The sequence below is a fragment of the Marasmius oreades genome, chromosome 1 (assembly GCF_018924745.1).
Source record: "Marasmius oreades isolate 03SP1 chromosome 1, whole genome shotgun sequence".
NCBI classification, from domain to species: domain Eukaryota; kingdom Fungi; phylum Basidiomycota; class Agaricomycetes; order Agaricales; family Marasmiaceae; genus Marasmius; species Marasmius oreades.
Window position 1 is genome coordinate 940,116 of NC_057323.1, and position 24,865 is coordinate 964,980.

Consider the following 24,865-nt stretch of genomic DNA (forward strand, 5'->3'; position numbering starts at 1 on the left):
CATATATATATAGCCTTCCCGATATGTCTATACGGTATATACACCAGGGTCTACACTAGTCCTACAGTTTGTCGTATGTTCTATGCATATGAAGGTACAGCAACAAGAACGGAAACACAATATGCACTAGGGTCCCGCAACAGTTGTCGAGACTTAAATGCATCAAGATCCCTTTGGGGCGTGTTTACAACGGCAAACGCAGTGCCTGGTATCTTTGGTAGACTAGGAAGTACCATTGTCAAGCGCATGAGGAATACGGTTGAGTTGTGTTTTCGACGTCAATGCATCGAAGGGCGAGGCAGTCAGTCAACTGTCTCGGGCGGATGCTCATTAAGGAAACGCTTTAACTGGTAGTGATGTCGACAGGAGGTAGGTACTAGGCTTTCTTAATTAGCGGAAGTAAAATCTGTGTGTAGGTTTTGCGAGTGAGTAGGCGTGAACGTTTCGAAGAAGATTATCACTAACACTTGGATGGAAAAAACGATGACTGCCCGCAACGCCACATACATACACGGTATTCATATATTACGAAGTTCATGCCGGATTTCGTCTCCGTCGCGCAGGATACACGGTCCACCGTAGATCACATTCAGAGCGTTCTCTTCGATGAAATTGATTACGCTGGCGTCTTCAGCGCCGGGTTGCAACCAGAGATAAGGGACACCGAGCGCTTTGGCTTGCTTCAGTATGTTCAGGGTAACCTAGCAAAACGATCCAGTTCCAGTGTTCCACGGCGAACATAGTGTGAGAGTGTTCTGCGTACCGGTGGCGGGGTAATGATGCTCACAGACGTGCTCGATGGTAAAGGCAAGCCTTCCAAAGATTTGATCGTCCTGATACCTTCTAACTCGACCTCTCTCTGTTATTAAAGTGAGTGGATCGTCGTGGTCTTCTGTATTCGACATACTGGGTGAATTGGCTGAACCTTGAAAACACGATTTTTGTACCATCTTAGCACCTAAAAGCGAGCAACCATCTGATTCAACTTCTGACATCGTCGTTATTCAATAACGCACCTTCGTTCCGGATTTACTTTCAATCTTTGATGCACCAACTACTGCGAAGAGAGGATTGGATAAAAATCTCTTCTGGAGCTGAGATTTCACAACCATCGATTGATATGGAGAGAAGTAGAAGTCGATGAGTAAGAGCAGAACATTGTGGGGTTGACTAAGCTAAGCTTTCCACCGTAGACATTATAGTTCTTGCGTACCGCGATAGTTCAAAACCGGTTCAGAGGCTTCCAGACGAGGGTATAAGAGCAGGAATAATAAAAAAGACTTCCCCGACATAACCGAAGCGTACGTAATGAACTGTCAAGCAACATGCGAACGACACGAGTCGTTCAATCTGCCTCTTCATTGTCACCTCCATCATGCATGCAAAATACGTTCGATTGTCATCATAGGCAAACGGTAACATAATTTCTATTTCTATTTCCTCCCCCCAACACTGCCTCCGCAGTGGGGCAAATTACCCCACTTTGAACGTGATATGATGCATGTCAATAGACTCGTGAAGTACATGAGGAATTGTTGTAGGTACAGTGCGGCAGCACTCATACTTTCCCCCTCATCACTAACCTTCTATCTCTATCTCAGACGCACACGTAAAGAACCGCTCGATTCCTCTTCGCCATGTTGGCTTTGAATCTGCTACTCGGAGCCCTGCTTGTAGAATGGACCTGTCCTATTGAAGCCTCGTTGCTTGCTCGATCACCTGTCAATATCAATGCAACAATTCTAGGCAATTCGAAAGTAGCGATGGCGTGGTACGCGGGATGGCATTCAACGGACTTTCCGTTGTCGAAAGTTAGCTGGGAGAAGTACACTCACATGGCATATGCGTTTGGGTGAGCACATTGTCTTTTCAAATACAGAACACGATCGCTAAACCTGGGTTCAAGTGTTACGTCTCCAAATCCCACTGAGATATCGCTTGTAGATTCGGATGAAGAGTTGTTACCGCAGTTTGTAAAGACAGCCCATCAACATGCAAGTCTGGAATTCGCCTCCGAAGAGTCCGCGATCATTGAATTATATATATGTTTTACAGAATGTCAAAGCAACACTATCTATCGGCGGTTGGACCGGTTCGCGGTATTTTTCGACCAATGTCGGTTCTCCTCAAAACCGATCGACATTTGTTAAGACCCTTGTTGACGTGGTAAAAAAATATGAGCTCGATGGACTGGATATTGAGTACGTGCCCATAGTTTGTTTGGCTTTCGGTTGTCACTCAACAAGTCAATATAGCTGGGAGTATCCGAACCGTCAGGGAACCGGATGTAATACGATTAACGACAGTGATACTGCCAACCTCCTCTCGCTCCTTCAAGAGCTCCGGAAGGACCCTGTAGGAGCTAAGATGGTCCTATCAGCGGCTACCTCAATTCAACCCTGGAATGACACCAGCGGCACGCCCTCGACCAACTTGTCAGCCTTTGCACCAGTCTTCGATTTCATAACGATCATGAACTATGCTGTTTGGGGGACGACATCTGCATTTGCTGGACCCAACGCGCCCTTGAATGATACATGCGCTGCTCAAAATAATCGAGTTGGATCAGCCGTGTCTGCTGTCAAAGCATGGTCCGCTGTAGGTATTCCGCTGGATAAACTTGTCTTGGGTGTACCCTCGTATGGCCAGTCGTTTGTCGTAGACAGGAATGATGCTGGCTCTGCGACGGCGCTTGCATCATTTCCCAAGTTCAATGCAAAGGCTCAGCATGTCGGAGACAAGTGGGATTCTCCTGGCGGTCCGGACGTTTGTGGAAACTTAGTCGGTCCCTCTGGTACATACTCGTTCAAGGGACTTATGGATGCGGCGTATCTGAATAACGATGGATCTGCCAAGAACGGTATCTGGTTCAAGTACGATAATTGTAGTCAAACGGTGGGCCTCAGCTTCCATCATAACATACCTAGGTCAACTCATAGAATATTCGACAGCCATACGTATATGATCCACAGACCCAGACTCTTGTCTCGTTTGACAACGCCGACTCTTTTGCTGCGAAAGTGAGTACACGCCTACTACCCGACGATGTGCCCATTAATCGAGCTCCCGTGATTCCAGGGAGACTTCATTAAATCTACTGGACTGAAAGGCTTCGCTATTTGGGAAGCCGCTGGGGACTACAATGACACTCTTCTGGACTCTATCCGTATGTTGCTGCTTCCTTCTACCTTCTTACAGTAGAATACTAAAACCTCTTCTTTTCCCCGAAGTTTTCTCCACTGCAAATGGGAATCCAAACAAACCTCAACCCAGCGGCGAGTCTCCAGGGTCAAGGACGCAAGGAAATTCAGCGATAGATCTTCACTCTAATAAACTTATTCTCCTTTTCCTCACGGTCGTTCCGACTGTTTTGCTCAAATTCATTGAACAGTCGTAGATATTACATACATTATTGCAGTCGGTTACAACCCCTTACTTTACACGGACTTTATATCGAAACCTTTGAGCGAATAGGGCTGTTCAATTCTAAATTTTCAAACGTTGCAAACCATGTAATTCAAACTCCGCCCCATCGTCGGTTCGATCGGGCACCCCGGCCTGTAAGCGCCCAGTCTTTTTCTGCCCGCATCGTCCCCGCCGTCTCGTTCGACGTCCAGCCTCACGGTGCAGCTGTCACTCGTAAGGACCAAAATTCGATATGCCTATTTTCATATGTTCTCTATAATTTCTGAACTTTTCCCCCATTCAATTTCCCTCTAGCTTCATCAACACCTGTTCCTTTATATCCAACTTCTTTTTCTGCTATCTCATGCCAACTGCAACCATAACTCAACGCGTGAATGCTCTTCTCACGGATGCACATCTTCTTGTGGCGGCCGATATCCTTGAAGAGGAATCTGACTCAGAGGAAGATGTGGAGGACTTGGAGGACAACGAAGAAGTGGCAGTTTTGTTACGGGCACTTGGTGCAAGATGGTTGGAGATGGCATGTAGACTTCGTGGTGATAGTAGAAGGGGTCCATATTTCCAGTTTCCGAAGTAAAAAGACTTTTTTGAGTGCTTGCTGCAACTTCCTGACCACCAGTTCCGCTCTGTTTTCCGGTATCGTACTAGTTATACTTTTTTCTTACCTCACTTTGATTTTTGATTACAGAGTCAGCTGTGATATGTTCGACACTCTTGTCAAGCTTCTCGCTCCGAACCCATTGTTCCAGTCGAAGGGCCGAAAACCTCAGCGCCATCTCAAGCACCAACTTGGCACATTCCTAATACGTTACGGTCAACTGGCTTCACCAATACAAGATACGGCACTGAAGGTCGGAATCGGTGCAGGCACCGTTGTTTTATACTGCAGGCGCGTAACACGAGCAATCAGAGAGTTACGTTCGAAGTTCGGTGGCTGGGTTGAGTGAGGAGGAGGTTTAATAGCTGCTGCTGCAAGTAGATCAAGTGGATTCTTCTAGGTGTCAATTAGTCTTATTTATATCACATTATAGAGGGGGAATACTATAGTGATATAGAGACTTAAAGATTTATAGATTATGTTTTCTAAGGAGCGCAATTGGGGACCAGCCGGAACGATGAACGAGGGGGTGAAAATGGGCTCGTATGAGGCACCTGATTGGACGGGCGGAGTTTGAATTGCAACGTTTGAAATTTTAGAATTGAACAGCCCTAATGAAGCTCAAACCTTTTAAAACGTGCCATTCCAACTTGGTAGCGACGTATTTCTTTGAATCTATGTACGGTCAATACGCTCACACGGTACTGGTTAGAAATAATCACCGTTCACGTTTACCTAGCTTCACCCTCATGCTCGTTTAACGGCCGATTTCTCGTCATGGGGAAGGTACTCAGTGATTTTGGGGGAAAAAACACCGTTAAGATGCTTTTTGAAATGCACCATCGGGGAAAGGAACTTTGAAGGCCAGACACCCTTCCAGCCCAAGAGTACCAGTAAGTATTATTTATGATCTAGTCAGAACTCATTTTCTATCATCCTGCAGAACGCGATCTCCAGCGCAAAGACGTTCCTTGAACGGGATGCCAAGACATACACAGATATCTTTTAAAGAGACTTGCACAACCCCATTCTCCTTCCTCAGCTCAACCAGAAACATTTGTTTACCCGGGAATTTCGAGATTCGCGACACCTTTGAATACGGAGAACAAAAAAAAAATAGCAGTAGCGACGATGAGGTAGAAATGGTTGTACCAGATGCTCCCTCGAGGGTGCTGAAGGTTGAAGAAGACTACGATGCAACATACCACCCAACACACTTGGTATGTTTGTTCGCCCGCTTTTTCCAATGCGGCCTCACAGATATCCTAGATCTACTTGACGCAAAACAGCCACCACCCGAAGCCGCTTTGAAACATGTTTCCCCCCCCATACCCTCGACATCTCCTTGCCGAAACTAACATGCCTACGCTTCGATCTATGGCCATAGACGACGATGACCGCTTTGGTTCAAGCACCCACCTCCGACACGTACGGGGCATGCCCTTCCGAGGTCTCTGCTCGACCAATAGACGATGTTACGGTCAAATCCAAAGCCGCAGACCCGCCACGTCGCCTAGCCTGCCTTGTCACCAGTTCGCGGCCTTCTGGAAATCGAAGCCATCAGGTTGTCGCTACCAAAACCGACAAACAACACACACAAGACTGGGCTCTTGTTGACCTCGACAGTGAGAAGTTTGATTGGAAAGGATTTCGAGGAAACGTTGTCAACGTTGGTATGTTTTGATTTGATCTATCTCACTGAGATTGTATAGTCTTATTATTATATCCAGGAAGCAACTTAGAGATTCGGCACAAACTCATGGAGAAGATGTGCCCTCACCCCCAAGACTCGCGCCACATTCAAATATCCCAGTGATGGCCTGTTACAGCTCCAAGATTACATCAAGGAAGGTGAGCTGCGCAACCCGACCATGGTTGATGCCAGTGGAGAAGACTGTCTTATCGTCAAGAATGGCGACCGACATCAAGACCACGCGACCGGCATTGAATCGTTCGTTTCGTTAGGGAGTATGGCAAGCACCACGACATTCAAACGACGTCTCGCGAGATCGCAGTCTACTCCTACAGCCACAACGATGGCCATTTTTCTGCCCCTAGGGACTCCGGGTCTGTTGTCACTGACGCCAACGGTCGCATTGTCGGTATGATCACCGGCGGCACTGGTCTGACAGGCTCTACCGACATTACCTATGTGACTCCCTATTACTTCCTCGACGAGTGTATCAAGAAGGTCTTTCCCAACTCCTACCTCTTCCCGATTACCGACTCGACCAAGGCCTAGGTTGCGACATCCAGGATGCTAGCGAGTCAGTCCTGTTTCTTCTCGTCTTACTTCTTCAGATTACTTGACGCTACATTCTCCGTCAACCGATCGGCTTTTGTTAAGGTCTGCTTTTGGGTCCTCCGGGCGTTCTCTTACTTATCATATCCTGAGATAGCACGTGTTTACAACTTAAGCACTTGTAATAATATCGGCACCTGTTTTTTTTTTTTGCAATGTCACTTAACGAGTGAACAAGGACTGCCACGGAGTCAACCGGGGTACGAGTCCTCTCAGGGAGTTGAAAACAAGTTATCTATCCTATTTTGCGAAGGCTTTGTTGCTCAAGCGCTCATCTATAGATCGCTCGAGTACTACTTGAAGCAGGTTGAGCAAGGCAGACAAAAAACCTATGTTCTACCTTGTTTCGTAGAATAATTAATAAGATTCGGATGCAATGAACTGAGAGCATTGCATAGAGTACATTATTTTAAGTATTCCTGTGGCTGTAAAATATCGTACAATGCTTCTGGCTTGCGAGATTATCGTATAATATAAACTGGTACAACATAGCAAAGCAGTATGTGGCGGAAAACATAGAGAAAAAAACCAAATTTGAAAATAGCTACCGCCTCGGGCTCTCCGAAATAGCCTTCACTGCTGCATGCTTTTCTTTATAGCCTTCCGAACAGGATTCTGCTCCGGGTTCAATGCACCCGTCTTCTCCATCCTATCAAACAACACAAACAACTTCTCCATCTCTCTCTCCTTCTCTTCCTCGCTCATATCGTCCATAGGATTACTGGTCTTTTCAGGAATATACGTTCCGGTAATCGGGTTGATCTGTCGGGTATCCGAAGGTCCTGCAAACGTCATTTCCGACTCCAGAGTTGCCCTCGCATTCGCTCGCTCGTCTGTCCCTTCACCTTCCGTTTCACCATTTGCCGAAGTCAATGTGGCAGTAGCAGTAGCAGCACTAGTCGAATCGCCACCACCATCCCCCGAACTCTCAGCCGTCGGCGCACTCATCACCCCCTTCTCAAACAAGAACCCAGCAACATGTCCATACCCAACTTTCGAACACAAAACTCCCGCATCTTGTCCACACATAGCATAAAGCAACTCCCCCACGGACTCCTTCAACCTCTTATGATACACACTCCCCATCAACCTGATACACCTCCCCAAAGTGTTCGATCGTTCATCCAAAGGTTTTTCGGGATCTCGATCCATATCCTCAGGAACCATCCAATTACAGATCCTGTTGCGGGCAGATAGGTCTCCGATGCAGAGACGTGTGGCGAGGATGATTATGGGAGAGAGGATGTCGTCAAGGTCGTCGGATGGATGTTTGGTTTTGACAAAGTCCCTGATGGCTTCGGAATCTGGGGATTCGGATTCAGGAAGGTAGAACGAGAGGGATTTGTCGAGCAAATCTTGGGTATGTTGGACCACGTCTGGTCGTTCTGTAGATGACGTGTGGAACCATTTGGAACGAAGAGCGTTGTTTACGGGGATGGTTATCAGGCTATGTATAGCACCCGTTAGTGGTGGGTGGAGAGGTGTAGGTTCGGTGTTAGGGGTGGGTAGTGAGAGGTAGAGTTCTAAGATCGGAGGAAGGAATCCGTCGAGTTTCGGACTCCAGAAATCACCCATGATTTTCGCCTCATTGCTTGAAAGGGACGGCAGTGACGATGATTGGGATACGCAATCCACCATCTGAAAGGAACCGTTAGCTGATAGATAGCCATCAATAATCTAAGACACACCTTAGGATAGTACAACAGCAGGTTGAACACAAACTTCAATAGATCTGCGATCGCCTCCTGCGCCAGATTCGCCTTGTTGTTCTTCAAGTATCTGGATAATGCCAGGTCCAACTTGTCTTCAATGATATCAGTGATCGTTCGTCCATCGTGGCTCTCCTCTATTAGCCAAATAATGAAAGGTGATCGAGAGACGGTAGTGAAGAAAAGAATCCTGGACAGAATGAAGATTTCGTCGCTGGTTGCGGCTTCCTGAGATCGCTATCAGGAAAAGAGAGAGAAAAAGAAAGCATTCCACGCACATTCAGCATCTTAAGACATACTTGTCCGCCCTTGACCTCTTCTGATATGAACGTTGATCGACCGCCTTCAAAGAGTAACATTGCGTTGGCTATACATCGTAAAGCTTCGCAAGCTGCATCCAGATGACCTTTCTCCTTCAAATTTGACGCGATATTCAAGAGGTCCGATAATCCTGACTCTGTTGCGAGATGATCCGAACCTTGTGGGTTTCTTCCGAGCATTTTCACGGCTAAGATCGCTTGACTGGCATCTACGAATCCTGTCAGTACGTTGCCCGTACCAAAATGAACCTTTCGCACACCTTCATCAGATATCCTAGAGTCAGAACCTGCGGTTTTGATATCATTCAGCAAATTTTTGAGAAGCTTCGTTCGAGTAGATTCGCTGACGGTAAAACCTGGTGCTGCACACCCCCGACATGTTAGGAAATGCGGAAACCACCAATTCATGAACAACGCACCGAGTACTATCGACTGCAATACTTTGCCTACTTCTGTTCTGTTTGAAGACGGCGTTAGAGCTGAATATGCATCGGCAAGGTCTCCCATATCCAGGTTGATGCTATGCTCGCGGAGGTTGCCAGCTAAACGTAGACCCCGGTGAGATGAGAAATTGGGAAGTCTATGATCAACATACCTTAGAACAAGGATAGGAAGGAAATATGAATGAAGGGACTACTTAGTCTTGGGATTTCGCTGTAGAGAAACGGGATACGCACGGACCACCCACGTGCATCGCTCCTTTTTTATTTCTCGACGACGATGGCCGGAGCAGCAGGGAAACCTTCGGTCCCAAGAAAACGCAATCGAAAGAGAAAGAGACGCGCAGATTTCTCTTCCTCGTCTTCATCTTCATCTTCAGAATCGGATGATTCCGATTCTGAACCAGCAGGAGTCGCAACGATTACACGGAAAGTCATCACAACTCAACAGGAATCTGAAAATGGAGTTTCAGATTCATCCGGTCCAGAATCCTCCTCAGAAGATTCCGATCCGGAGGAAATACCTCAAGCAGGCTTGAAAGCCTCTCGAGAGGGTCCATCTGCACCTACCGACGAGCATACTCGAGCTCGGTCAACTTCACCTCCTCCACCTTCGACTGCTATCCCTTCATTCCTTGCGCCAAAACACCCGGATGAAAGCGCCGGGGCGACTGCTCAACGAGAACAAGAAATGAAGGAAAAGTTTAGGAAATTTTGGATGAGTGCCGTTGCAGATGGATTTAGAGATGACTTGGAAGAGATCAGAAAGGTGAGAACCGTCCGTCCTTGTCTTCGTGCAAATTTCGACATTTCGCTTACGCGAATTCTGCTCAGGAACCCAACCTCACTACTTCGAAGCTGTCTCTTCTCATCGAGTCCCTCGCTTCCGGTGCAGACCTGTTCTCCTCGACTGACAAAAACGGAGTGAACGAGATGGAAATGCTTTTAGGATGACTGTGTTTCTATTAACAGGCCTTGAACGTCGTAGGGTGCTCACTCTCTACTCACGTTCGTATGCTGCTAATTCGTACACTAAAGTCCACGACAAACCGCATGGTTATTGAACGTCGATGAAAATCTGTACACGCACCTCAGTTCGCAGTACTCCGGGGCCAAGGTATCGTTCTTTGGAATGAGGTTCAGAGGTCCTGAAGAAGTCATCCTACCCGAGCTCATTATTTACGCGAAGCCGCAGCTATCGGGAGCACTTAGGTTCAGTTCGGTCACTTAGACATACTTTGTTACTTACCTACTGTACAGTGTTTTGGCTTCCGAATAGAGTGCTTGGGTTTACGGTACCCCGTCTATTTCTCTCTCGTTGTGAACGATATCGCATTGGCGTTGAACATACCCTGATCTTCTCCCGACCTCTGTGACTATGTTACTTTGAGCTCCTTTCCGTGCGGCCACTATATCATTCTAGGCCTTCTACCTCTCACTGCACTGAGGTTCGCTTTGAGGATGTCAAATGGCCGAATGACTCGGATTCTTGTGTACGCACCTATTATCCGATGTCCATAATCGAACCGTGATTCGATTTCATTATATCTACCGGATTGAAAGGTTTTTCTATCTGTGTATCTTTTCCTCCTTCTACTTTCTTACAATCCATACTCATACATTCTTGTTCCCCGAAGTTTTCTTGACTACAAATGGGGACTCGAACAAGCCCAATACCAGCGGCGAGTCTCCAGGGTCAAGAACGTAGATAATTTCAGCGATAGATCTGCGATCTAATATACTTAGAGTCTCCCTTTTCCTAACGGTCGGCTCGGCTGTTTTGCTCGAATTTATCGGACAGTCGTAGATATTATGTACATTATTGCAGTCGGTTTTACGGCCCACTTTTTACACGGGCTGAATTTTGGTTCAGCGGACCTCGCCTCCAGGGTTTGATGGGTTATATACATCTGTCGATCTGGCCTGCAGGTCGAACTGGCATGTTTTTTCTAGAACTCGTGTAAACCGCAAGGACTACACGCACAGCGCAAACGGGGAATACTTAGTTTTAGGTATTGGTAACGAAGGGGAGGTGAGGGCACGGTTTCAATTATAAGAAACCGGCCGCTGGCCGCTGATGTGTCCATAGCAGCAGCTATGTGATCTTGGAGAGTGGTGGACATGTGGATAGCGAGATTACGGTACATACCACATACAACTCTCCAAAAGGTCCTAAGGAACTTCCCGTCATAACCACAGCAATGCGAACCGTCCCGGGAGCATGAGTAGTGTCCACGATGGCTTATCTAGTCTGTCTATTTTGAAAAAAGGGCCGAAACAAATTCAAATGATTCTGAGTAAGCCGTGAGGGTCGACTAACTTAACAAGCCTCGAGCTTGACGGGGTCCGTTATCCTTTTCGCCGGTTGATATTCAATTTGGGTCCGATTTGACATATTTATTGATTAAGGCCGCCAGGAGAAACATATAATTAAGGATGAATGTACCGAGGCTCGATGCTTGAACTTCTGACTTGAGATACTGGACATGCTTGAGAAAAGATCCGAAAATTCCTTGTTCAAATTCTGGATGCGGAGGTATCTTCACAAGGTGTTTTCTCGGGATATCTAGATAACACTGTGGTATGAGTATGATACCCTACAAGGAGCACTTGGTGACCCTCACTTTTTTTTTGTGGAGCGTTAGTGGCTTTCAAACAATAGTCTAGCTATCCCCATGACCAGTCAGTCTGCCGCCAATGTCAGTTCTCTAGACCCGCTAGGGTTGCAAGGAAACGAGATTTTGGTAGGGAGTGGCGCACAGGGTAGAGAATGCGTTTACGCACGAACGGCCGGCGCCGAACAGTGCAATGGGACTCGAACGACCCTCATTTGCTTCAGAACGGACAGTCACTCTAAGGTGCGCTACGCACTGCATGCCCTCTGACCGCCCAGATACGCTCTATCTGGACGTCAAGCCAGTTACCATCTGATTACCCTCGAAGCCTCAAGGCATCAAGACCTCACCGTCAACATGCGTTCCAATATTTCCTGGGACCTGAAAGACAGATGTAACTTTTCTGGTCAAAGCACACGAGGACAAGACGTGGGTCGTCAAAAGGGTGTTTCTGCAAGCCACTGCAACCAAGGTGACTGCACATGGCGTGTTTCAGAAGCCTCGCGAATACAACGAGGCTATCCGGCACCTTTGTTCGAACATGTTTTAATCGCAGTGAAGAGCCGAGGTCCCCTGCTTTGGGTTGTCGAGGTAATAGAGTTACGTAATTGTGTGCCTTCGGAGCGTAATTTTGTCGCGCGGCTTCCCTGCGTTTATTATTTACCAACCGGTAACGGATTCCGGAAATTCGTCGAAAGAGGATTTGAGAAAATAATCTTCCACTTCTGGGCCGCACTCTCTACACCCGCCCCCAACAGACAAAGTGCTAGGCTCTCCGAACCTTTCCGAGAGCCAGGTGCCTACAGGTTCCTCTTTCAACCTTCCTGTTATAGAGTATCCTTTGTATTCTCTCCCGGCGGTGAGTGATCCTACGAGGAATTATTGAATAATTCTCCAGGTTCAGGGTTTCAGATGTTGATTTAAGAATGCAGTGTCTCCTGTTAGAAGGCATGGCATCTTAAAAATGGATGTTCAACCAATTGGTAAATTCTTTCTCCCATCAACTCACGAGCCCGTTACGACCCATTTAACTGATTACTCCCTCCATTTTCGCTCCTTCTACCATTCGTGAATGAATTCCCTCATCCCCACGAACAACCACCAAATGAATTCACTCCAGTCCAAACCCACATCACCACGGCGTACATCGTCGCAGAAACTCAAGACTCCTCCCCATCCAACATCGAAAATATTATCTCCTGCGGAAGTGATCGCAGAGGCATGGAAGAGAGAGTCAGAGGAAAGTAAGGCGCGATGGATGCGAATCCATGCCAACATGAAACGAAAATTTTCGGGATCACGGACTATCAGAGACCGTCGGAACAAGTTATGACACTGTGGTCGTCGTAGGGCGTGCCGTGGTGAGTATCCCCTTCCTCTGTTCTTGTCCTTTCGAAGCGATAAATCTGCCATTGCCCTAGATCACCCTGATTATTACTTCTGGAAATGATCGGTGTCAGTGTATTTATTTATTGAGAATGAAAGGGGTTTGAGACGGACCTTCGCACGTGTTGTAACCTATTGTATCATTATTGTGATGTTGGCAACATAGATTTGCTCTCATTCTCATCCTCGCTAGCTTCCGAATCGCCGCCAGAGTCAGAGTCATCCGAATCTTCTTCTTCCAAGGCCGCCTCGGCTTCAGCTTGTGCTTGTGCGGCAAGAGCAGCATTGGTGATCGCTTCTTCGAGCATCTTGGCCTGCTCTTCCGACAATCCATAGAGTGATAACGATGGACGAGTAGTGGCATCACCTTCTGCAGTAGCAGCCGTGTTCGTGTTAGGTGCTCCATCCGAAGACGGCGTAGCGCGAGCCAGATCATGGACCTCACTTGGTGCAGCTTGATTGTGAGATTGTGCCCTCGCGATCACGCTAGCCAAGGTAGCCTGTCCAACTGCAGGATCGGCGGGCATCGGTACAGAAGTAAACGAGGCTGAGGTTCCTGATGCGTTTGTAACGTATGTTTGAAGGACGTATTGAAGTTGCAGGACTGTAGCTTGAGTGTTCTGGATGATATGAGGCGGAATCTCCCCCTCCTCCCCTTCACCGCCACCGCCAGCACCGTGATCCGCCCAAGTTCTGGTGAGCTGTTCACATCGCCTTTCTGGTTTCTCTTCCTCAGGATCATCGGTATCGATTTGCACAGGCTCGGCCCCAGCGCACGCCTCACTTCTAGGACCCCGAGTTTCGGCAACGTTCTTATGTCGTTTGATTGCATCCCGTCGTGAAAATGCTTTATTGCAGCCAACGCATTTCCACACTTTACCCCCATGTACTCGGCGATGTCGTTTGAGGTCGTGGCTGCGGACGAAGGAAGCCGGGCATACATCGCAAACGTAAGGACGATCTGAGGAATGGACACGTTCATGGGTGCGAAGGCTGAACAGGCGCGTAAACGTCTTTTTACAACCAGCTACCTTGCATGGATAGACCGCGGTACCAATATCCTGCTTGTCGGGGATCTGGCCGATTGTGATGCCGCTTAATATGGCGAGGACTTGGATGAGTCCGCTAATCTCCTGTAACATACTATTTTCGGGTCCGCCTCGTGCTGAGGACGTCACCGCGAACAAGAAGATTTGATGTAAAGGAAGTTGCAAGGAAGATATAAGGGACCGGTCAGGACCCTTTCCAATGGAACTCTGGAGAGTGGCTACAACGACACGAACAGCTTCAGATACTGTTCCGTACAGATCAAAGGAAGACAGTGCTCGTTTTTTGGGTGAAGCTTCTAGTGTTTTCGTACTTTCGTCCTGCTCGTGGTTCCGTTTACGCTTGCCCAGATTAGATGATTCATTCGACTGACGAAGCTTCCCAAACAAACGTTCGCTTCGCGCTAGCGCGACAAGACTTTGACTAAGGCCTCCAGCGACATCTTTAGCCACACTCCCCACAGCGAGTATACCCTTCAATGCGTCAAGAACGCTGACGGAGGTGGGTAACGACGCGGTTGTTGAGGCCAAAGTAGAACGAGCGACCGGATCTTTCTCCAACAATGATAAAATCGTCCTGACTGTTCCAATAACGGATTCTTGTTTCTGAGATCTCGAACCAGCTGCGGGAGCAACTGAAAGTGGTGGATTTGTGGCTGGCGCGATTTCTTCACTTGTAGGAGGAGCAGAACCAGAGGCGGCCTCCAATGCCTTCGCATTTGTTATATCCTCCCAAAGCTGTTCCCCAAGCCTTCTACTCATCTCCTCAGCATCTTCACCGTCTCTCCTTGCGTCGTCCTCGCTGCTACCAGTACTACTACTTTCATCGTCACTATCGCTGTCGCTGATACCGTTCGCGTCTTCTGCATCTCCGGACTTGGCGTTGTTGGTTATAATTACTTTCCGTTCCTGTAGTGCCTGCAATAACGCAGGTTCCATGTAGAGGTGTGGCGGTGGAATAGAAAATTCGTCGGCCGGATTTGCGCCTTTGCTTACTAATCCTAAAATTCTTTATGTTGTGCGCAGACCCTGCGGCCTCCTGCGCTCACCCGACAGCTGCCAGCCGCTTGTCCACAAGTCGCTCTGCCCCTCCCCAGTTCCGCCTACTTCAAGTAGATCGCTGAGGGCCTGGACTCATCAATTCTACGACCATGTCACTCAAAACTGCAAAAGATTTGACTGCTGGAACGGCTGGTGGTATTGCTCAGGTATGTTTTTATGGGTCGATTTACTGAGTATTCATCCATACGACTACTTCCAGGTTCTCGTCGGGCAACCATTTGACATTGTCAAAGTCGTACGTGCCGAAAGCCAGTTATCTGCTGAAATGAGCTCGAATGATTTGAGGGATTTGTTTTCTAACAGCGGATGCAAACGTCGGCGAAAGGAACTTATAATGGCATGATGCATTGTGCGGGAGGTATCCTGAAGAACGAAGGGCCTCTCGCCTTTTACAAGGTATGTATTTTGAACACTCCCTCGAACTCAGAGGCCACTCTAACATTCTTCTAGGGAACCCTGACACCTCTTCTCGGTATCGGTGTCTGCGTTTCCATCCAATTCGGGGTAATCGAATATATGAAACGATTTTTCGCTTCACAAAACGTGCGGAACGGCATAGGTGGCCCTGGTGGACACGGCCTCAGTGGTGACCAACTTCTCCTCTCTGGTATCGCCGCTGGTGTTGCCAACGGTTTCGTCTCCGGGCCAGTCGAACATATTCGTATTCGTACGTGGTTAATATCTTCCCGGCTGAGCTGTCAAATCAAAATTAACATTATTTGAATAGGACTTCAGACCCAAAAAGTCAAGAACTTCCCTTACAACGGACCTTTTGACGCGATCAAGAAGATATATTCAGCCCATGGTATTGGTGGCATCTTCAAGGGCCAGGGAGTCACCTTCCTTCGTGAAGCAACAGGCTATGGTGTTTATTTCCTTGCCTATGAGAAGCTCATTCAACGCGAAATTGCGAAGAAGGGTATTCGACGCGATCAAATTAATCCTATCAACGCGGTCGTTTATGGAGCTGCAGCTGGCTATGCGGTACGTCAACGTTCAACCCTCAGCTGATTGTAACCAATTACTCAATTCGGGCGTGACAGCTGTGGGCCGTGATATACCCAATAGATATGATTAAGTCTCGCATGCAGACCGACGGGTTCTCCCCGGAGACTGGACGTAAATACAAGAACGCTCTCGACTGTGTTCGTCAAGTGTGGCGAGCAGACGGTATAAGGGCTTTCGGTCGTGGACTAGGACCAACGCTCATTCGGTGCGCTTTCTTCATTCACTGCGGGTATCTCATGGTAATGATGGTTGACACCACGTTTAGTTCGCCTTTCGCCAACGGTGCTACGTTCCTCGGCTTTGAGATGGCTAATCGTATCCTAAATCCCTCATAATCTATTGAGCCGTATTTAATATCGATCTTAGATGCTTAGATATATATCATTATGTAGTATAGACATTGACAACACAATCTTTTCCAATCGCTCGTCTATTCGATCGAGGGAGTTATCATAGATGCTCGTAAACCGTAGAAAAAGTCACAACGTTTAGTATAAATAATCATGCACAGTATTCCTTTGACCAATTCAACGCAGGGCTGTTAAAGATTGCTGTACTTTAACCAAATGGATTCGGTACGTCGCACCAAGGGTCGGTAACCAATTTCGCTACATGCGTATGTCGAAACGGGGCAAACAACTGGGTGGTGGACGCCGTTTTTGGGGAAAGTTCAACAGAGACGAAATCCTAAATGGCAACGACCCAGTCGGGATTTGCGGGCAAATGAGTAACAACGGGATACTCACACGAGCGGCGATTATTCCTGAATCGAAGGTTGGAACTGTGATATCGGGAGCGCTAACCTGGACTTGACCTTCAAAATTGAGGGCTGTTCCGTGTTGACCTGAATCGAGGCGCGGGGCGAAGGCAACTTTTCCTTCACCGAGAGAGAAGACTGTTGAGACTCTCCTTCCCTCGATATCAAGCACAAGCTGTCGGCATAGGTTCACTTTGATAGGTGGGTGGCCTGCAGAAAGTCGATGAATAAACATAAAGAGATGAGCAGAACTTACTCCGGTCGCCTTGACAAAGACGTGAGAATGCGCCCGAGGGTCCGACAAGTTGAACATGGAATGGTATCGTTTCCTTCAGCTCGAAGACCCCCACAGACGGTAAAAAGAGCTATTGGCATGATATATTCAATGTTACTAATGTTACTGGAAAACAATTCATTGGTAGTGTATACCTGACACGATATGGGTTGAAGGGAGTCAGAGCCGGGGAAGCGAGGCTCAATCGAGGTAACAGATTGTTGCCATTCTTCTGGACATACTTTGATAGTCGAGAGGAGAGAATGATTTATAGTGACAGGTCGCGGGGGACGGGACCGTGGCCGGTATTTGAGTAAGACACTGAAGTATCTGAGAGAGGAAGATTCTTCAGACCCCTCAACTTGACTGAAAATAAAGACGTGATGGTTACCGCCTGTTCTTCCCCAATAAAACGCTAGCTTTGCGTCCACGGAGCTTTGTAATTATAACCGTGAAAGAATACGAAACTCGGGCGTATTGATTGCTGTCTCCGCACAGTATTTCATCGCAGGAGGGAGGGAGTGGGCACGAGACTTCTCCAGCTTGGAACGTGGGTGGGAAAAGGGAGGACAGCACAAGTGAGGGGGGACAGTCGTCGTCTGTCTGGTCCCTGGTATAGAGGACCTCCGAAACGCAAAATATTTCCCTATCAGAGAATCCTTGTGCAAGAGTCAAAAACTGGGCACGACCCTTGAGCTACGAGTCGTTAATGGAAAGTTATCGTTGAAGAAGCTGCAAGGTAACCTCGGTTTTGACCTCTGCTATGACTTGCGGTTCGTCGAGGATTATTGTTCCAGAAACAACGGAACGCCGACCGTACTCTGGTAGTGTTGTCCCTTGTATCTGGCTGTCCAGGATTAGAGTTACCTTGTCCTCTTTATGAACAAAAATGCCATCTCGGACGGTGTCATATAATGGCCTTCTTTGGTAAACAAGTCTTCGTTCGTTATGAGCGGGATCAGAGGAGTAACCGGGTGAAGGGCTAGAGGCTGAATAGGGAGGTGGGGAACTCATGGTGCCAATGTTGAATGTTGGACTTTCGGTGGTCATTTCCCGTAGTGTGAACAGAACGGAATGGTTTTTATTGGACTAAAGGCGCTAGTTAAAATGACTCGACTTGAAAATCCCAGTTAGAGCGGCAGAACATGTGATGGCTCCTTTGCCTGGTCTGACAACTACGCATTCAAGTAGCCTACGTCTCCTCTAAGCGATGGCATCATAGCATGGACTATGTACTTACTACCTGTCGCCGTACCGAATCCATTAAGTTGCGGACACGAGTGTGGTGGGAGCTTGTCGATGTCCACTCAAATTCATGAAGAATCCGACTTGTAAGGAGCTTTTTGTCGTTAAGATCCATATCATATCATATAGAGATGAAGTTACTCACATGTTGTCTGCGGTAGTGTCTAGTCGGACCCGTAAAAATTCCTCTACGGAAAAATAGGTATTGACGAACATTCAGATGTGAGATATATGAGTCAGACAAGTTTCGTTGAGGGTTCAATGAGGGTTGACCTGTGAATCGAGGTACATTGCCAACCGCGTGCAGCCGCTGCGGTTATCCCGGAGTCTTGAAACCGTACTGGGAATGCTGCGGGGTGTCACTGGAGGGATTCCATTCATAGGTAGATTACTGAGGCATGTGAGATCTTGGTGAGATCAGAAGGTGCCAAAGTACGCGCGCAGTGTAGGTGAGCGTTTAGAGTCACAGGCGCCGGCGCTCGTTGAGATTCGAGGAAGGCCAAATACGACCAAACTACGCCTGGTCTCCTCATCATGCAGCTCAGTATCGTCTCACTGAGCTTATGCCTCTCTCTCGTTCGATCAGTTCAGGCTGTAAACGTCTACTTATGGCCCAGCTCCTCCTCTTTCTCGCCCCAACTCTCTCCTGAAGACGCCAGCTCCGCTCTGTCACATCACCTTGGCCTCGAAATCTATGAATCTGTCAGAGATTCGTTCAAGGGAATGTACGAGCAGGAGAGTTTTGTAGCTCAAGATCAAACCAATGCACTCATTGTTACTGTTGATGAAACTGATGCCAGAGGTGAGCCCTAGTTTACACGAATCCTCAGATCTGCCCTCAAATGTGTCTAGCTTTCTTACCGTCGACCTTACCGCCTTCCTTCAAGCTTTTGGCGCCATCTGCGGTGAAGTTCGACTCTTTGACGTCCGTTCTTTCTACGTATCTTCATCGCGCCAAACATGCCTATTCGTCTATATACGAAGTCCTTTCCTCAACATGGGACGGACCTGAAATTTCATCCTTGTTCTCTTTCATTGAGACTACAGAGGAACCTGCTTTCGCTGCATTGGACCTTCTCTCTTTATCGCGACTTCGTGCCGACTTCGGAAGCGACAGCGTCGAGTACCAGGCCGCTGTGGACAATCTGCGTCGTTCTGTTCAAACCCTCGTTGAGGGGGGACGTGTCAAACTCGCCATCCTTACGCATGAATCATCACCAACCCACTCCTCACATAAACGAGAGGAAGACCCTCTTCAGTCCCAAACCCCAATACATGCACCACCCCAACACCCTATTGATTCCGTCTCTACGTGCTTCACCAGTGCAGATATCTGTAATAACGCGACATCTACATGCACAGGTCACGGAAAATGCGTACAGGCTACCAAAATCGGCAAAACATGTTTCGTTTGCGCTTGCACACCCACCAGGACCGGTAAGGGGGGCCAAGTCAAGACGGTGAATTGGGCTGGTGAAAGCTGCGAAAGGAAGGATATCAGCGGGCGAGTATCCTTCAGTTAATTCCCCTTATGTTTGCTCAAACGTACCATTTCTTTCAGCCCTTTCGTGTTGTTGGCCGGCACCACTATTGTGATGATACTTCTGGCATTCGGATCCGTTTCGTTCCTGTACAGCGTTGGCCAACAATCGCTACCACCTACACTTATGGGTACGGCCGTCAATTTAAAGAAAGATTAGTCTGTGAATGCTCGCTATCTTGAAATCGTTTCAATGAAGGAATCGGACCCATACCGCCTCTGTACAAAACCTTCTCTACATAATGCTAGGTTCCAGCGCCTGCCCATTTTGGTAATGACACTATCCCTATTGAGCCTTTATACCATCAGTCATGCACGGTTGTTCTCGATCGGTTCACCAGCTGCACGGACACTTCCGATATGGCTTGAGTTTACGGCTCGCTTTGTTTACACTACCGGTCGTCTCCATAACTGCTTGTTCATTCGATTTGACAGTTTGAGGGTATGGAAAGATTTCCACGGAATGGGCGTGGTGTCCCAGTTTTCTAGAATCAAAGGTTGGCGGTTTGAGGTCACGTCGAACTCGACATTGAATTGAGTACAACCGTAATTAGTAGACGGTTATTTGAGTCCCCGGAGGCCTTCGCTTTCCCCGAGGGTAAAGGCGAGGCTAGTGCGCTTTTCATTAACGCTGCGATTGTAATTTGCAGGTACCCATATGATATAGTTGCATGACTTTGTAAATGAAATGATCAAGCATACCTTTACAGCCTAGCACACTTTTGTGAAATGTCGTTCACGGCAGTCTGATTTCGGGTATACGAATAAAGTACAAATGATACGTACGTCAGTGCAGAACAGTCTAGAAAAATGATCATACGAATACAGTGCGCGATACAATAAATACCACTAGATAAATATTCGCCGGATGCCAGCCCCAGGAACGGGCGTTCTAAAGAATAGTTGTCTGAGTTCTCGGACCGGATGCAAGGAGTTTCAAAGTCTTCTCATCCTCAGGGTATCGTCGCGGGGGTGATATTGCCTGTAAATACACTAATGGCGCCAAGTTTTCTGCTCCGCGATGAACCCGTCGATCATGTCCGTGCGCCGGACTCTGCGGGCTAGGAGGGGGGAAAAGGCCCAATGGATATCCGCCATGCGCCTGTTCCCTATCGTGCCATTTTGGTGAATTAGGTGACTCCCTCGAGGACGACGATGGTGACGACGATCTATCTGGTGCATAGGAAATGTATTCGATAGGTGAGATTGAGCCACTAGGTTGTTGATCTCCACTAAAGATGTATTCTGGTCTGCCTTTCGAGGACCTTGCACTCTTGTACCGTCCATGAGGGACGGGAAGGGATGCGAGATGCGGTAGATCGTCGACACATTGAAGGTGCTCGAGAGACTCTTCGGTGAAGTAAGCAACTGAACATGAGAGAACAATGAATATCTGTAAAGGCCCTGAGCTTTTCGGAGGGTTACTTACTCAGGTGCCATTTCCGCTGCCCTTGCGGGGTTTCAACGAATACTGTATATGTCTGTTTAATCAGGATCGCCCAAGAAGAGTCCCTACGACGGGCCGAACTGTGCATACAGAATCCCATCAATTCGCGGGAACCAGGGAACGGACAGCAGTACATACACATTGTGGGGGTCATAAACAGAGTCGGAGTAGAGGTTGTGGTGATCTTGTTTTTCATGGTAGAATAAGAAACCCTAGTATAGAAAGAATGCTATTAGTGTCGACTGGCGGGGGTGAAAGAGCGGTGGCGAGTAGGTGATCGCTTACCTCTCTGACGCGGGAGGGGCCCCATCGAATGCCTAGAAACAACGCTTGTTATGAAGGTTTCGTGAATCGGTGCCAAACACGACTAACCATCCGTCCAGCGTTCTATACCAACCTGTAATTGCATTCAAAAGGTCTAAATGAGAATTCACATGGATATTGATGATATCGCCATACCCCAGTCAGCTCTGCATGCGGTCCCCGCTCTTCCCAAACATATACCGATCCGGGAGTGATCAAAGCACGCTCTTCAGTGTCCAGCCGTCGAGTGACCATTGGCAAGATATTCATCAAGACGGCGTGGAATATCACCCGAGCGTCAGAGGGTGACCTGATTCGTAGGCCGGTACAAGTAGCACGCTGCATTGGATTACCAGCAAGCGGGGAGAGGAGGGGGATGAGTAGAATGCCACCAACAGGAAGGTCAGAGATAAAAGACACTTTATGGAAGTATGTGCGTTGATCCTTTCCTTTATCAATCTCATTATCGAGGCAGGTGACTGATGGGTCTGGGAGATTACGGCACCGAGTAGCGAGGATAGATCCCATAAGTTTATGGATAGAGTTTTAGGGACTGTCGTTATCAACAAGGGGCGGTTAGGTAGATCTCAACGTTAGTTCATCAAGTTTTATGAATGAATGAATAGAAGGCTTACCGGGAACGAAGGGAACCGCATTTGGCCAGTATTTGAGGTTAGGCTGATCCTACTCTACAACAACCTACGTAACAGAACAAGAGAAATTAGGTTCTGCGGTTCAGAGCACGATAGCCCTTGGTGTGCGATTGTAGCCGATATAGTCTCATGTTGACAATGGTTTGTCGAGGTGACGACCGCCTCAACCGGTTTCACGACATCAACGCCACTCACACGACGTCTAAAATATGCAGCTCCATTGTCGTCTAGTATCATTTGATGTCGAAAGTAACGCTGTCACGGCATAGACACTGCAGAAGGTTAAAAGATAAGATATCAATCTTCGGGAACATCTACAAGGATGATGGGAATATCATTGGGTTTTCGATGATGGAACACGGTACCGCATTGGAGGAGGCTTCCAATGACCGTAGTATTGACCGATCTTTCGTCAGCCGAGGAAAACCACCGGGAATTTCATACGAAGGAGTCGCGCAAAGGGGAGTGCGGTCGAGAACAATAACTCCGTAATTAGTAAAATGAGATTCGAAGCTCGATATGACACGCACCTGTGACTTTAACGCTTCATGGAATTTTTACGATCCTAATAAGCTCACAAGCTTGAAAAGACCATTTCTGGTTAAACAAAGCTATTGTGTTCACTCCTTGGCGACCAATCCCAATCTTCCTCCAACAGTGTGTTTCCAGAAACAACAATGAGATGGTCTCTGAGGTAGATAGTCCCGGATGCCTGGGTACGCCCGCACCATTTAGAATAGAATCCGATGGACCCTCCAGGCGTATACTCTAGATCGGGACGTCCATCGTTAACGAGCAGCTAACAATATGTCGAAATTCTAATGTGCACATGGCACAGATGATCACCGCTCACCCAATAATGTGACCGAAGTATATAGTCAACTGGGAAACAATCTGAAGTTTGATATCAGCGTAACCTCCTCTAATGCTACCGAGCACAACGCCACAGGTTTACTCACAGTTAGTTAGTTATAACACTATTGAGCAGAGGAGATCGTGACAGTGAATGCTGTCGAGCAGGCTGTAAAGAGGTGACTGAGTACATGCAAACGGTTAAATGTGAATCTTCAATCAACTAATACTATACTTAGAACTGTCCGAGAGCAATTGCTTAGTTACTGCCAATCATTGACGAACCTCGAAAATTCAACGGGAAGCACATCCCACTTACACCCGGCTTGTGATTGTTTCAGGAATTTTTCAATCGTTCCCCTTCTGAAGCTTGAGGAGATTTTAATTCTGCTTGGATGGATGGGCAAATGAGAGGCAGCTCGAAGGCGATGACAGTGCGTAGTACTAGTAAACGTCAACCACCAAGGTCACGTGGTCATTGCTTTCCTCCTTTGACGAACTCCTCAATAACGTGGTTCAGAATGCACCTTTCTGAAATTTATTCGCTCTGTTTGTATACTCGGTCGAACTCCTATAATTCTATGGCCTCTCCAAATTGAGCTTCAAGCAGCCTCGACAGCCGAATCAGTACGGTACTCTTCCAACCCAGTGCGCCCAATTGCTCAGGATATAACCAGTTTGCACGTATTTCCACGGTACTTGCTTCCTGGCAGCCTGCTGGCATGAGCCCCACCTTCCGAGGAACAACCCCTGGTCCTAATATTCGATAACCCCATATAAGCCTTCAAGAAAAGGCGTCGACTTCGGAATCTGCCACCAAGCCACCCTCGGTTGACTCGAACTTGATAGATCGGACAAAGTCCAGTTATAGGCAATTGCAATTCTCGCCGCCCAACTACTAATAATACTTACGAGTCCTTAGGCCGCAGATTTTTTAGAACCTCTTTCACCAACACATTCATCTTTTCCGGCGGCTTATTCACGCCAGAAGAACCGATTTACTCTCTCGTCTTGCAGAAGCAACATCCTCGTACGTACGTAGACTCGGAGACCTTATTGCGCCGTGGATATGAACGAAGAAAAACTAGTAGTCGCGGGATGAACTAAACTAGTGCTAAGGAACAGGAGCTTGTTCTGGTTGCATCCGACTCAGTAAGTGGCATGTCCGATTCCTGTCACCCAAACCTAGAATCAATCGGAAACGACTGCAGCGGAGGGACTCGATTGACATACGAATTTCACGGCATATGACCAGGCTACCGCTCTGAATATAATCGGAACCATTCAATTTTCAACTTGATAGTCGTTTTTGACAGGTCTTCGATCATCATGAGAGGGGAGAGATCCCCCTGGCTTCAGATAAGGGGCCTGCAGGTACTCATTTGTTCCATGTTCTGACGTCGAAAAGCCAGTCCGACACAAGGGGACTAGGCCGTGATCAATGACTTGGTGCGGTGCGTATCAGTGCGGCGGTGCCACATATGGGGTTTCTGAGATTGTTATCTGGCCTCGATGGCACGAACGGGTCACCAGTCCACCCGTTACATCTATACATCCGACACGGTAAGTACTTTACCTCAACTACCTAACTTTGACCAATTACTAATTGGAAACAGTTAGAATGGTTACATTGTACCGACCTTCGCATAGGGACATTCTAATCCATGAACGCGAACACAATTACACAAACACTCAGTTACAACCAATTTGGATATCCCGATTCGGAGGCATCAGGTACGAGAGTGGAACCTTCACTTTCACGATTTAATCACTAACCACAAGGTCTTTGCTCAACAAAGGCTAAATAACACTGTCGTGATTCCGTAGTGTGATCACTGGACACCCGACACCTACCCGAACATTCAAGTTCAACACCTAGCTC

The 24,865-nt window shown here is 47.6% G+C and overlaps 11 protein-coding genes across 11 annotated transcripts; 6 read left to right on the forward strand and 5 right to left on the reverse strand.

Annotated features, from left to right (window-relative positions):
- Positions 1-95: 95 nt before the first annotated feature.
- E1B28_000241 (uncharacterized protein) lies at positions 96-1,186 on the reverse strand. The gene is made up of 5 exons (XM_043146048.1): positions 1,017-1,186; positions 908-958; positions 764-859; positions 466-701; positions 96-406 (listed from the first exon to the last, which is right to left on the reverse strand). Exons 1-4 carry the CDS (start codon positions 1,110-1,112, stop codon positions 519-521), a joined length of 426 nt encoding a protein of 141 aa, XP_043014748.1. The 5' UTR covers positions 1,113-1,186; the 3' UTR covers positions 96-406; positions 466-518.
- A 172-nt stretch (positions 1,187-1,358) lies between these two features.
- Positions 1,359-3,503, forward strand: E1B28_000242 (uncharacterized protein). Its single transcript, XM_043146049.1, has 8 exons — positions 1,359-1,541; positions 1,602-1,852; positions 1,907-1,994; positions 2,056-2,201; positions 2,256-2,895; positions 2,952-3,020; positions 3,079-3,166; positions 3,231-3,503. The coding sequence occupies exons 2-8, from the start codon at positions 1,638-1,640 to the stop codon at positions 3,395-3,397; spliced, it is 1,413 nt and encodes a 470-aa protein (XP_043014749.1). The 5' UTR covers positions 1,359-1,541; positions 1,602-1,637; the 3' UTR covers positions 3,398-3,503.
- Positions 3,504-5,417: 1,914 nt separating this feature from the next.
- Positions 5,418-5,840, forward strand: E1B28_000243 (uncharacterized protein; the record flags this gene model as incomplete). The annotated part of the gene is made up of 2 exons (XM_043146050.1): positions 5,418-5,697; positions 5,755-5,840. 2 exons carry the CDS (start codon positions 5,418-5,420, stop codon positions 5,838-5,840), a joined length of 366 nt encoding a protein of 121 aa, XP_043014750.1.
- A 55-nt stretch (positions 5,841-5,895) lies between these two features.
- E1B28_000244 (uncharacterized protein) lies at positions 5,896-6,266 on the forward strand (the record flags this gene model as incomplete). Its single annotated transcript, XM_043146051.1, has 2 exons — positions 5,896-5,975; positions 6,053-6,266. 2 exons carry the CDS (start codon positions 5,896-5,898, stop codon positions 6,264-6,266), a joined length of 294 nt encoding a protein of 97 aa, XP_043014751.1.
- Positions 6,267-6,640: 374 nt separating this feature from the next.
- E1B28_000245 (uncharacterized protein) lies at positions 6,641-9,041 on the reverse strand. The gene is made up of 6 exons (XM_043146052.1): positions 8,951-9,041; positions 8,775-8,897; positions 8,616-8,717; positions 8,314-8,564; positions 8,015-8,263; positions 6,641-7,964 (listed from the first exon to the last, which is right to left on the reverse strand). Exons 2-6 carry the CDS (start codon positions 8,860-8,862, stop codon positions 6,900-6,902), a joined length of 1,755 nt encoding a protein of 584 aa, XP_043014752.1. The 5' UTR covers positions 8,863-8,897; positions 8,951-9,041; the 3' UTR covers positions 6,641-6,899.
- E1B28_000246 (uncharacterized protein) lies at positions 9,022-10,150 on the forward strand. The gene is made up of 3 exons (XM_043146053.1): positions 9,022-9,564; positions 9,630-9,776; positions 9,834-10,150. The coding sequence occupies exons 1-2, from the start codon at positions 9,076-9,078 to the stop codon at positions 9,747-9,749; spliced, it is 609 nt and encodes a 202-aa protein (XP_043014753.1). The 5' UTR covers positions 9,022-9,075; the 3' UTR covers positions 9,750-9,776; positions 9,834-10,150.
- Positions 10,151-11,555: 1,405 nt separating this feature from the next.
- On the reverse strand, positions 11,556-14,820 carry E1B28_000247 (uncharacterized protein). Its single transcript, XM_043146054.1, has 2 exons — positions 12,911-14,820; positions 11,556-12,847 (listed from the first exon to the last, which is right to left on the reverse strand). The coding sequence occupies exon 1, from the start codon at positions 14,779-14,781 to the stop codon at positions 12,940-12,942; it is 1,842 nt and encodes a 613-aa protein (XP_043014754.1). The 5' UTR covers positions 14,782-14,820; the 3' UTR covers positions 11,556-12,847; positions 12,911-12,939.
- Positions 14,821-14,993: 173 nt separating this feature from the next.
- Positions 14,994-16,247, forward strand: E1B28_000248 (uncharacterized protein; the record flags this gene model as incomplete). Its single annotated transcript, XM_043146055.1, has 7 exons — positions 14,994-15,050; positions 15,104-15,139; positions 15,208-15,300; positions 15,355-15,571; positions 15,632-15,888; positions 15,948-16,117; positions 16,178-16,247. The coding sequence occupies 7 exons, from the start codon at positions 14,994-14,996 to the stop codon at positions 16,245-16,247; spliced, it is 900 nt and encodes a 299-aa protein (XP_043014755.1).
- A 188-nt stretch (positions 16,248-16,435) lies between these two features.
- Positions 16,436-18,638, reverse strand: E1B28_000249 (uncharacterized protein). Its single transcript, XM_043146056.1, has 8 exons — positions 18,334-18,638; positions 18,184-18,282; positions 17,688-18,135; positions 17,335-17,639; positions 17,099-17,273; positions 16,926-17,034; positions 16,659-16,879; positions 16,436-16,599 (listed from the first exon to the last, which is right to left on the reverse strand). The coding sequence occupies exons 3-8, from the start codon at positions 17,991-17,993 to the stop codon at positions 16,471-16,473; spliced, it is 1,245 nt and encodes a 414-aa protein (XP_043014756.1). The 5' UTR covers positions 17,994-18,135; positions 18,184-18,282; positions 18,334-18,638; the 3' UTR covers positions 16,436-16,470.
- Positions 18,639-18,703: 65 nt separating this feature from the next.
- Positions 18,704-20,188, forward strand: E1B28_000250 (uncharacterized protein). The gene is made up of 3 exons (XM_043146057.1): positions 18,704-18,990; positions 19,041-19,692; positions 19,750-20,188. Exons 1-3 carry the CDS (start codon positions 18,723-18,725, stop codon positions 19,886-19,888), a joined length of 1,059 nt encoding a protein of 352 aa, XP_043014757.1. The 5' UTR covers positions 18,704-18,722; the 3' UTR covers positions 19,889-20,188.
- A 274-nt stretch (positions 20,189-20,462) lies between these two features.
- E1B28_000251 (uncharacterized protein) lies at positions 20,463-22,006 on the reverse strand (the record flags this gene model as incomplete). Its single annotated transcript, XM_043146058.1, has 6 exons — positions 20,463-21,096; positions 21,158-21,255; positions 21,314-21,387; positions 21,461-21,492; positions 21,548-21,572; positions 21,635-22,006. 6 exons carry the CDS (start codon positions 22,004-22,006, stop codon positions 20,621-20,623), a joined length of 1,077 nt encoding a protein of 358 aa, XP_043014758.1. The 3' UTR covers positions 20,463-20,620.
- Positions 22,007-24,865: the final 2,859 nt, after the last annotated feature.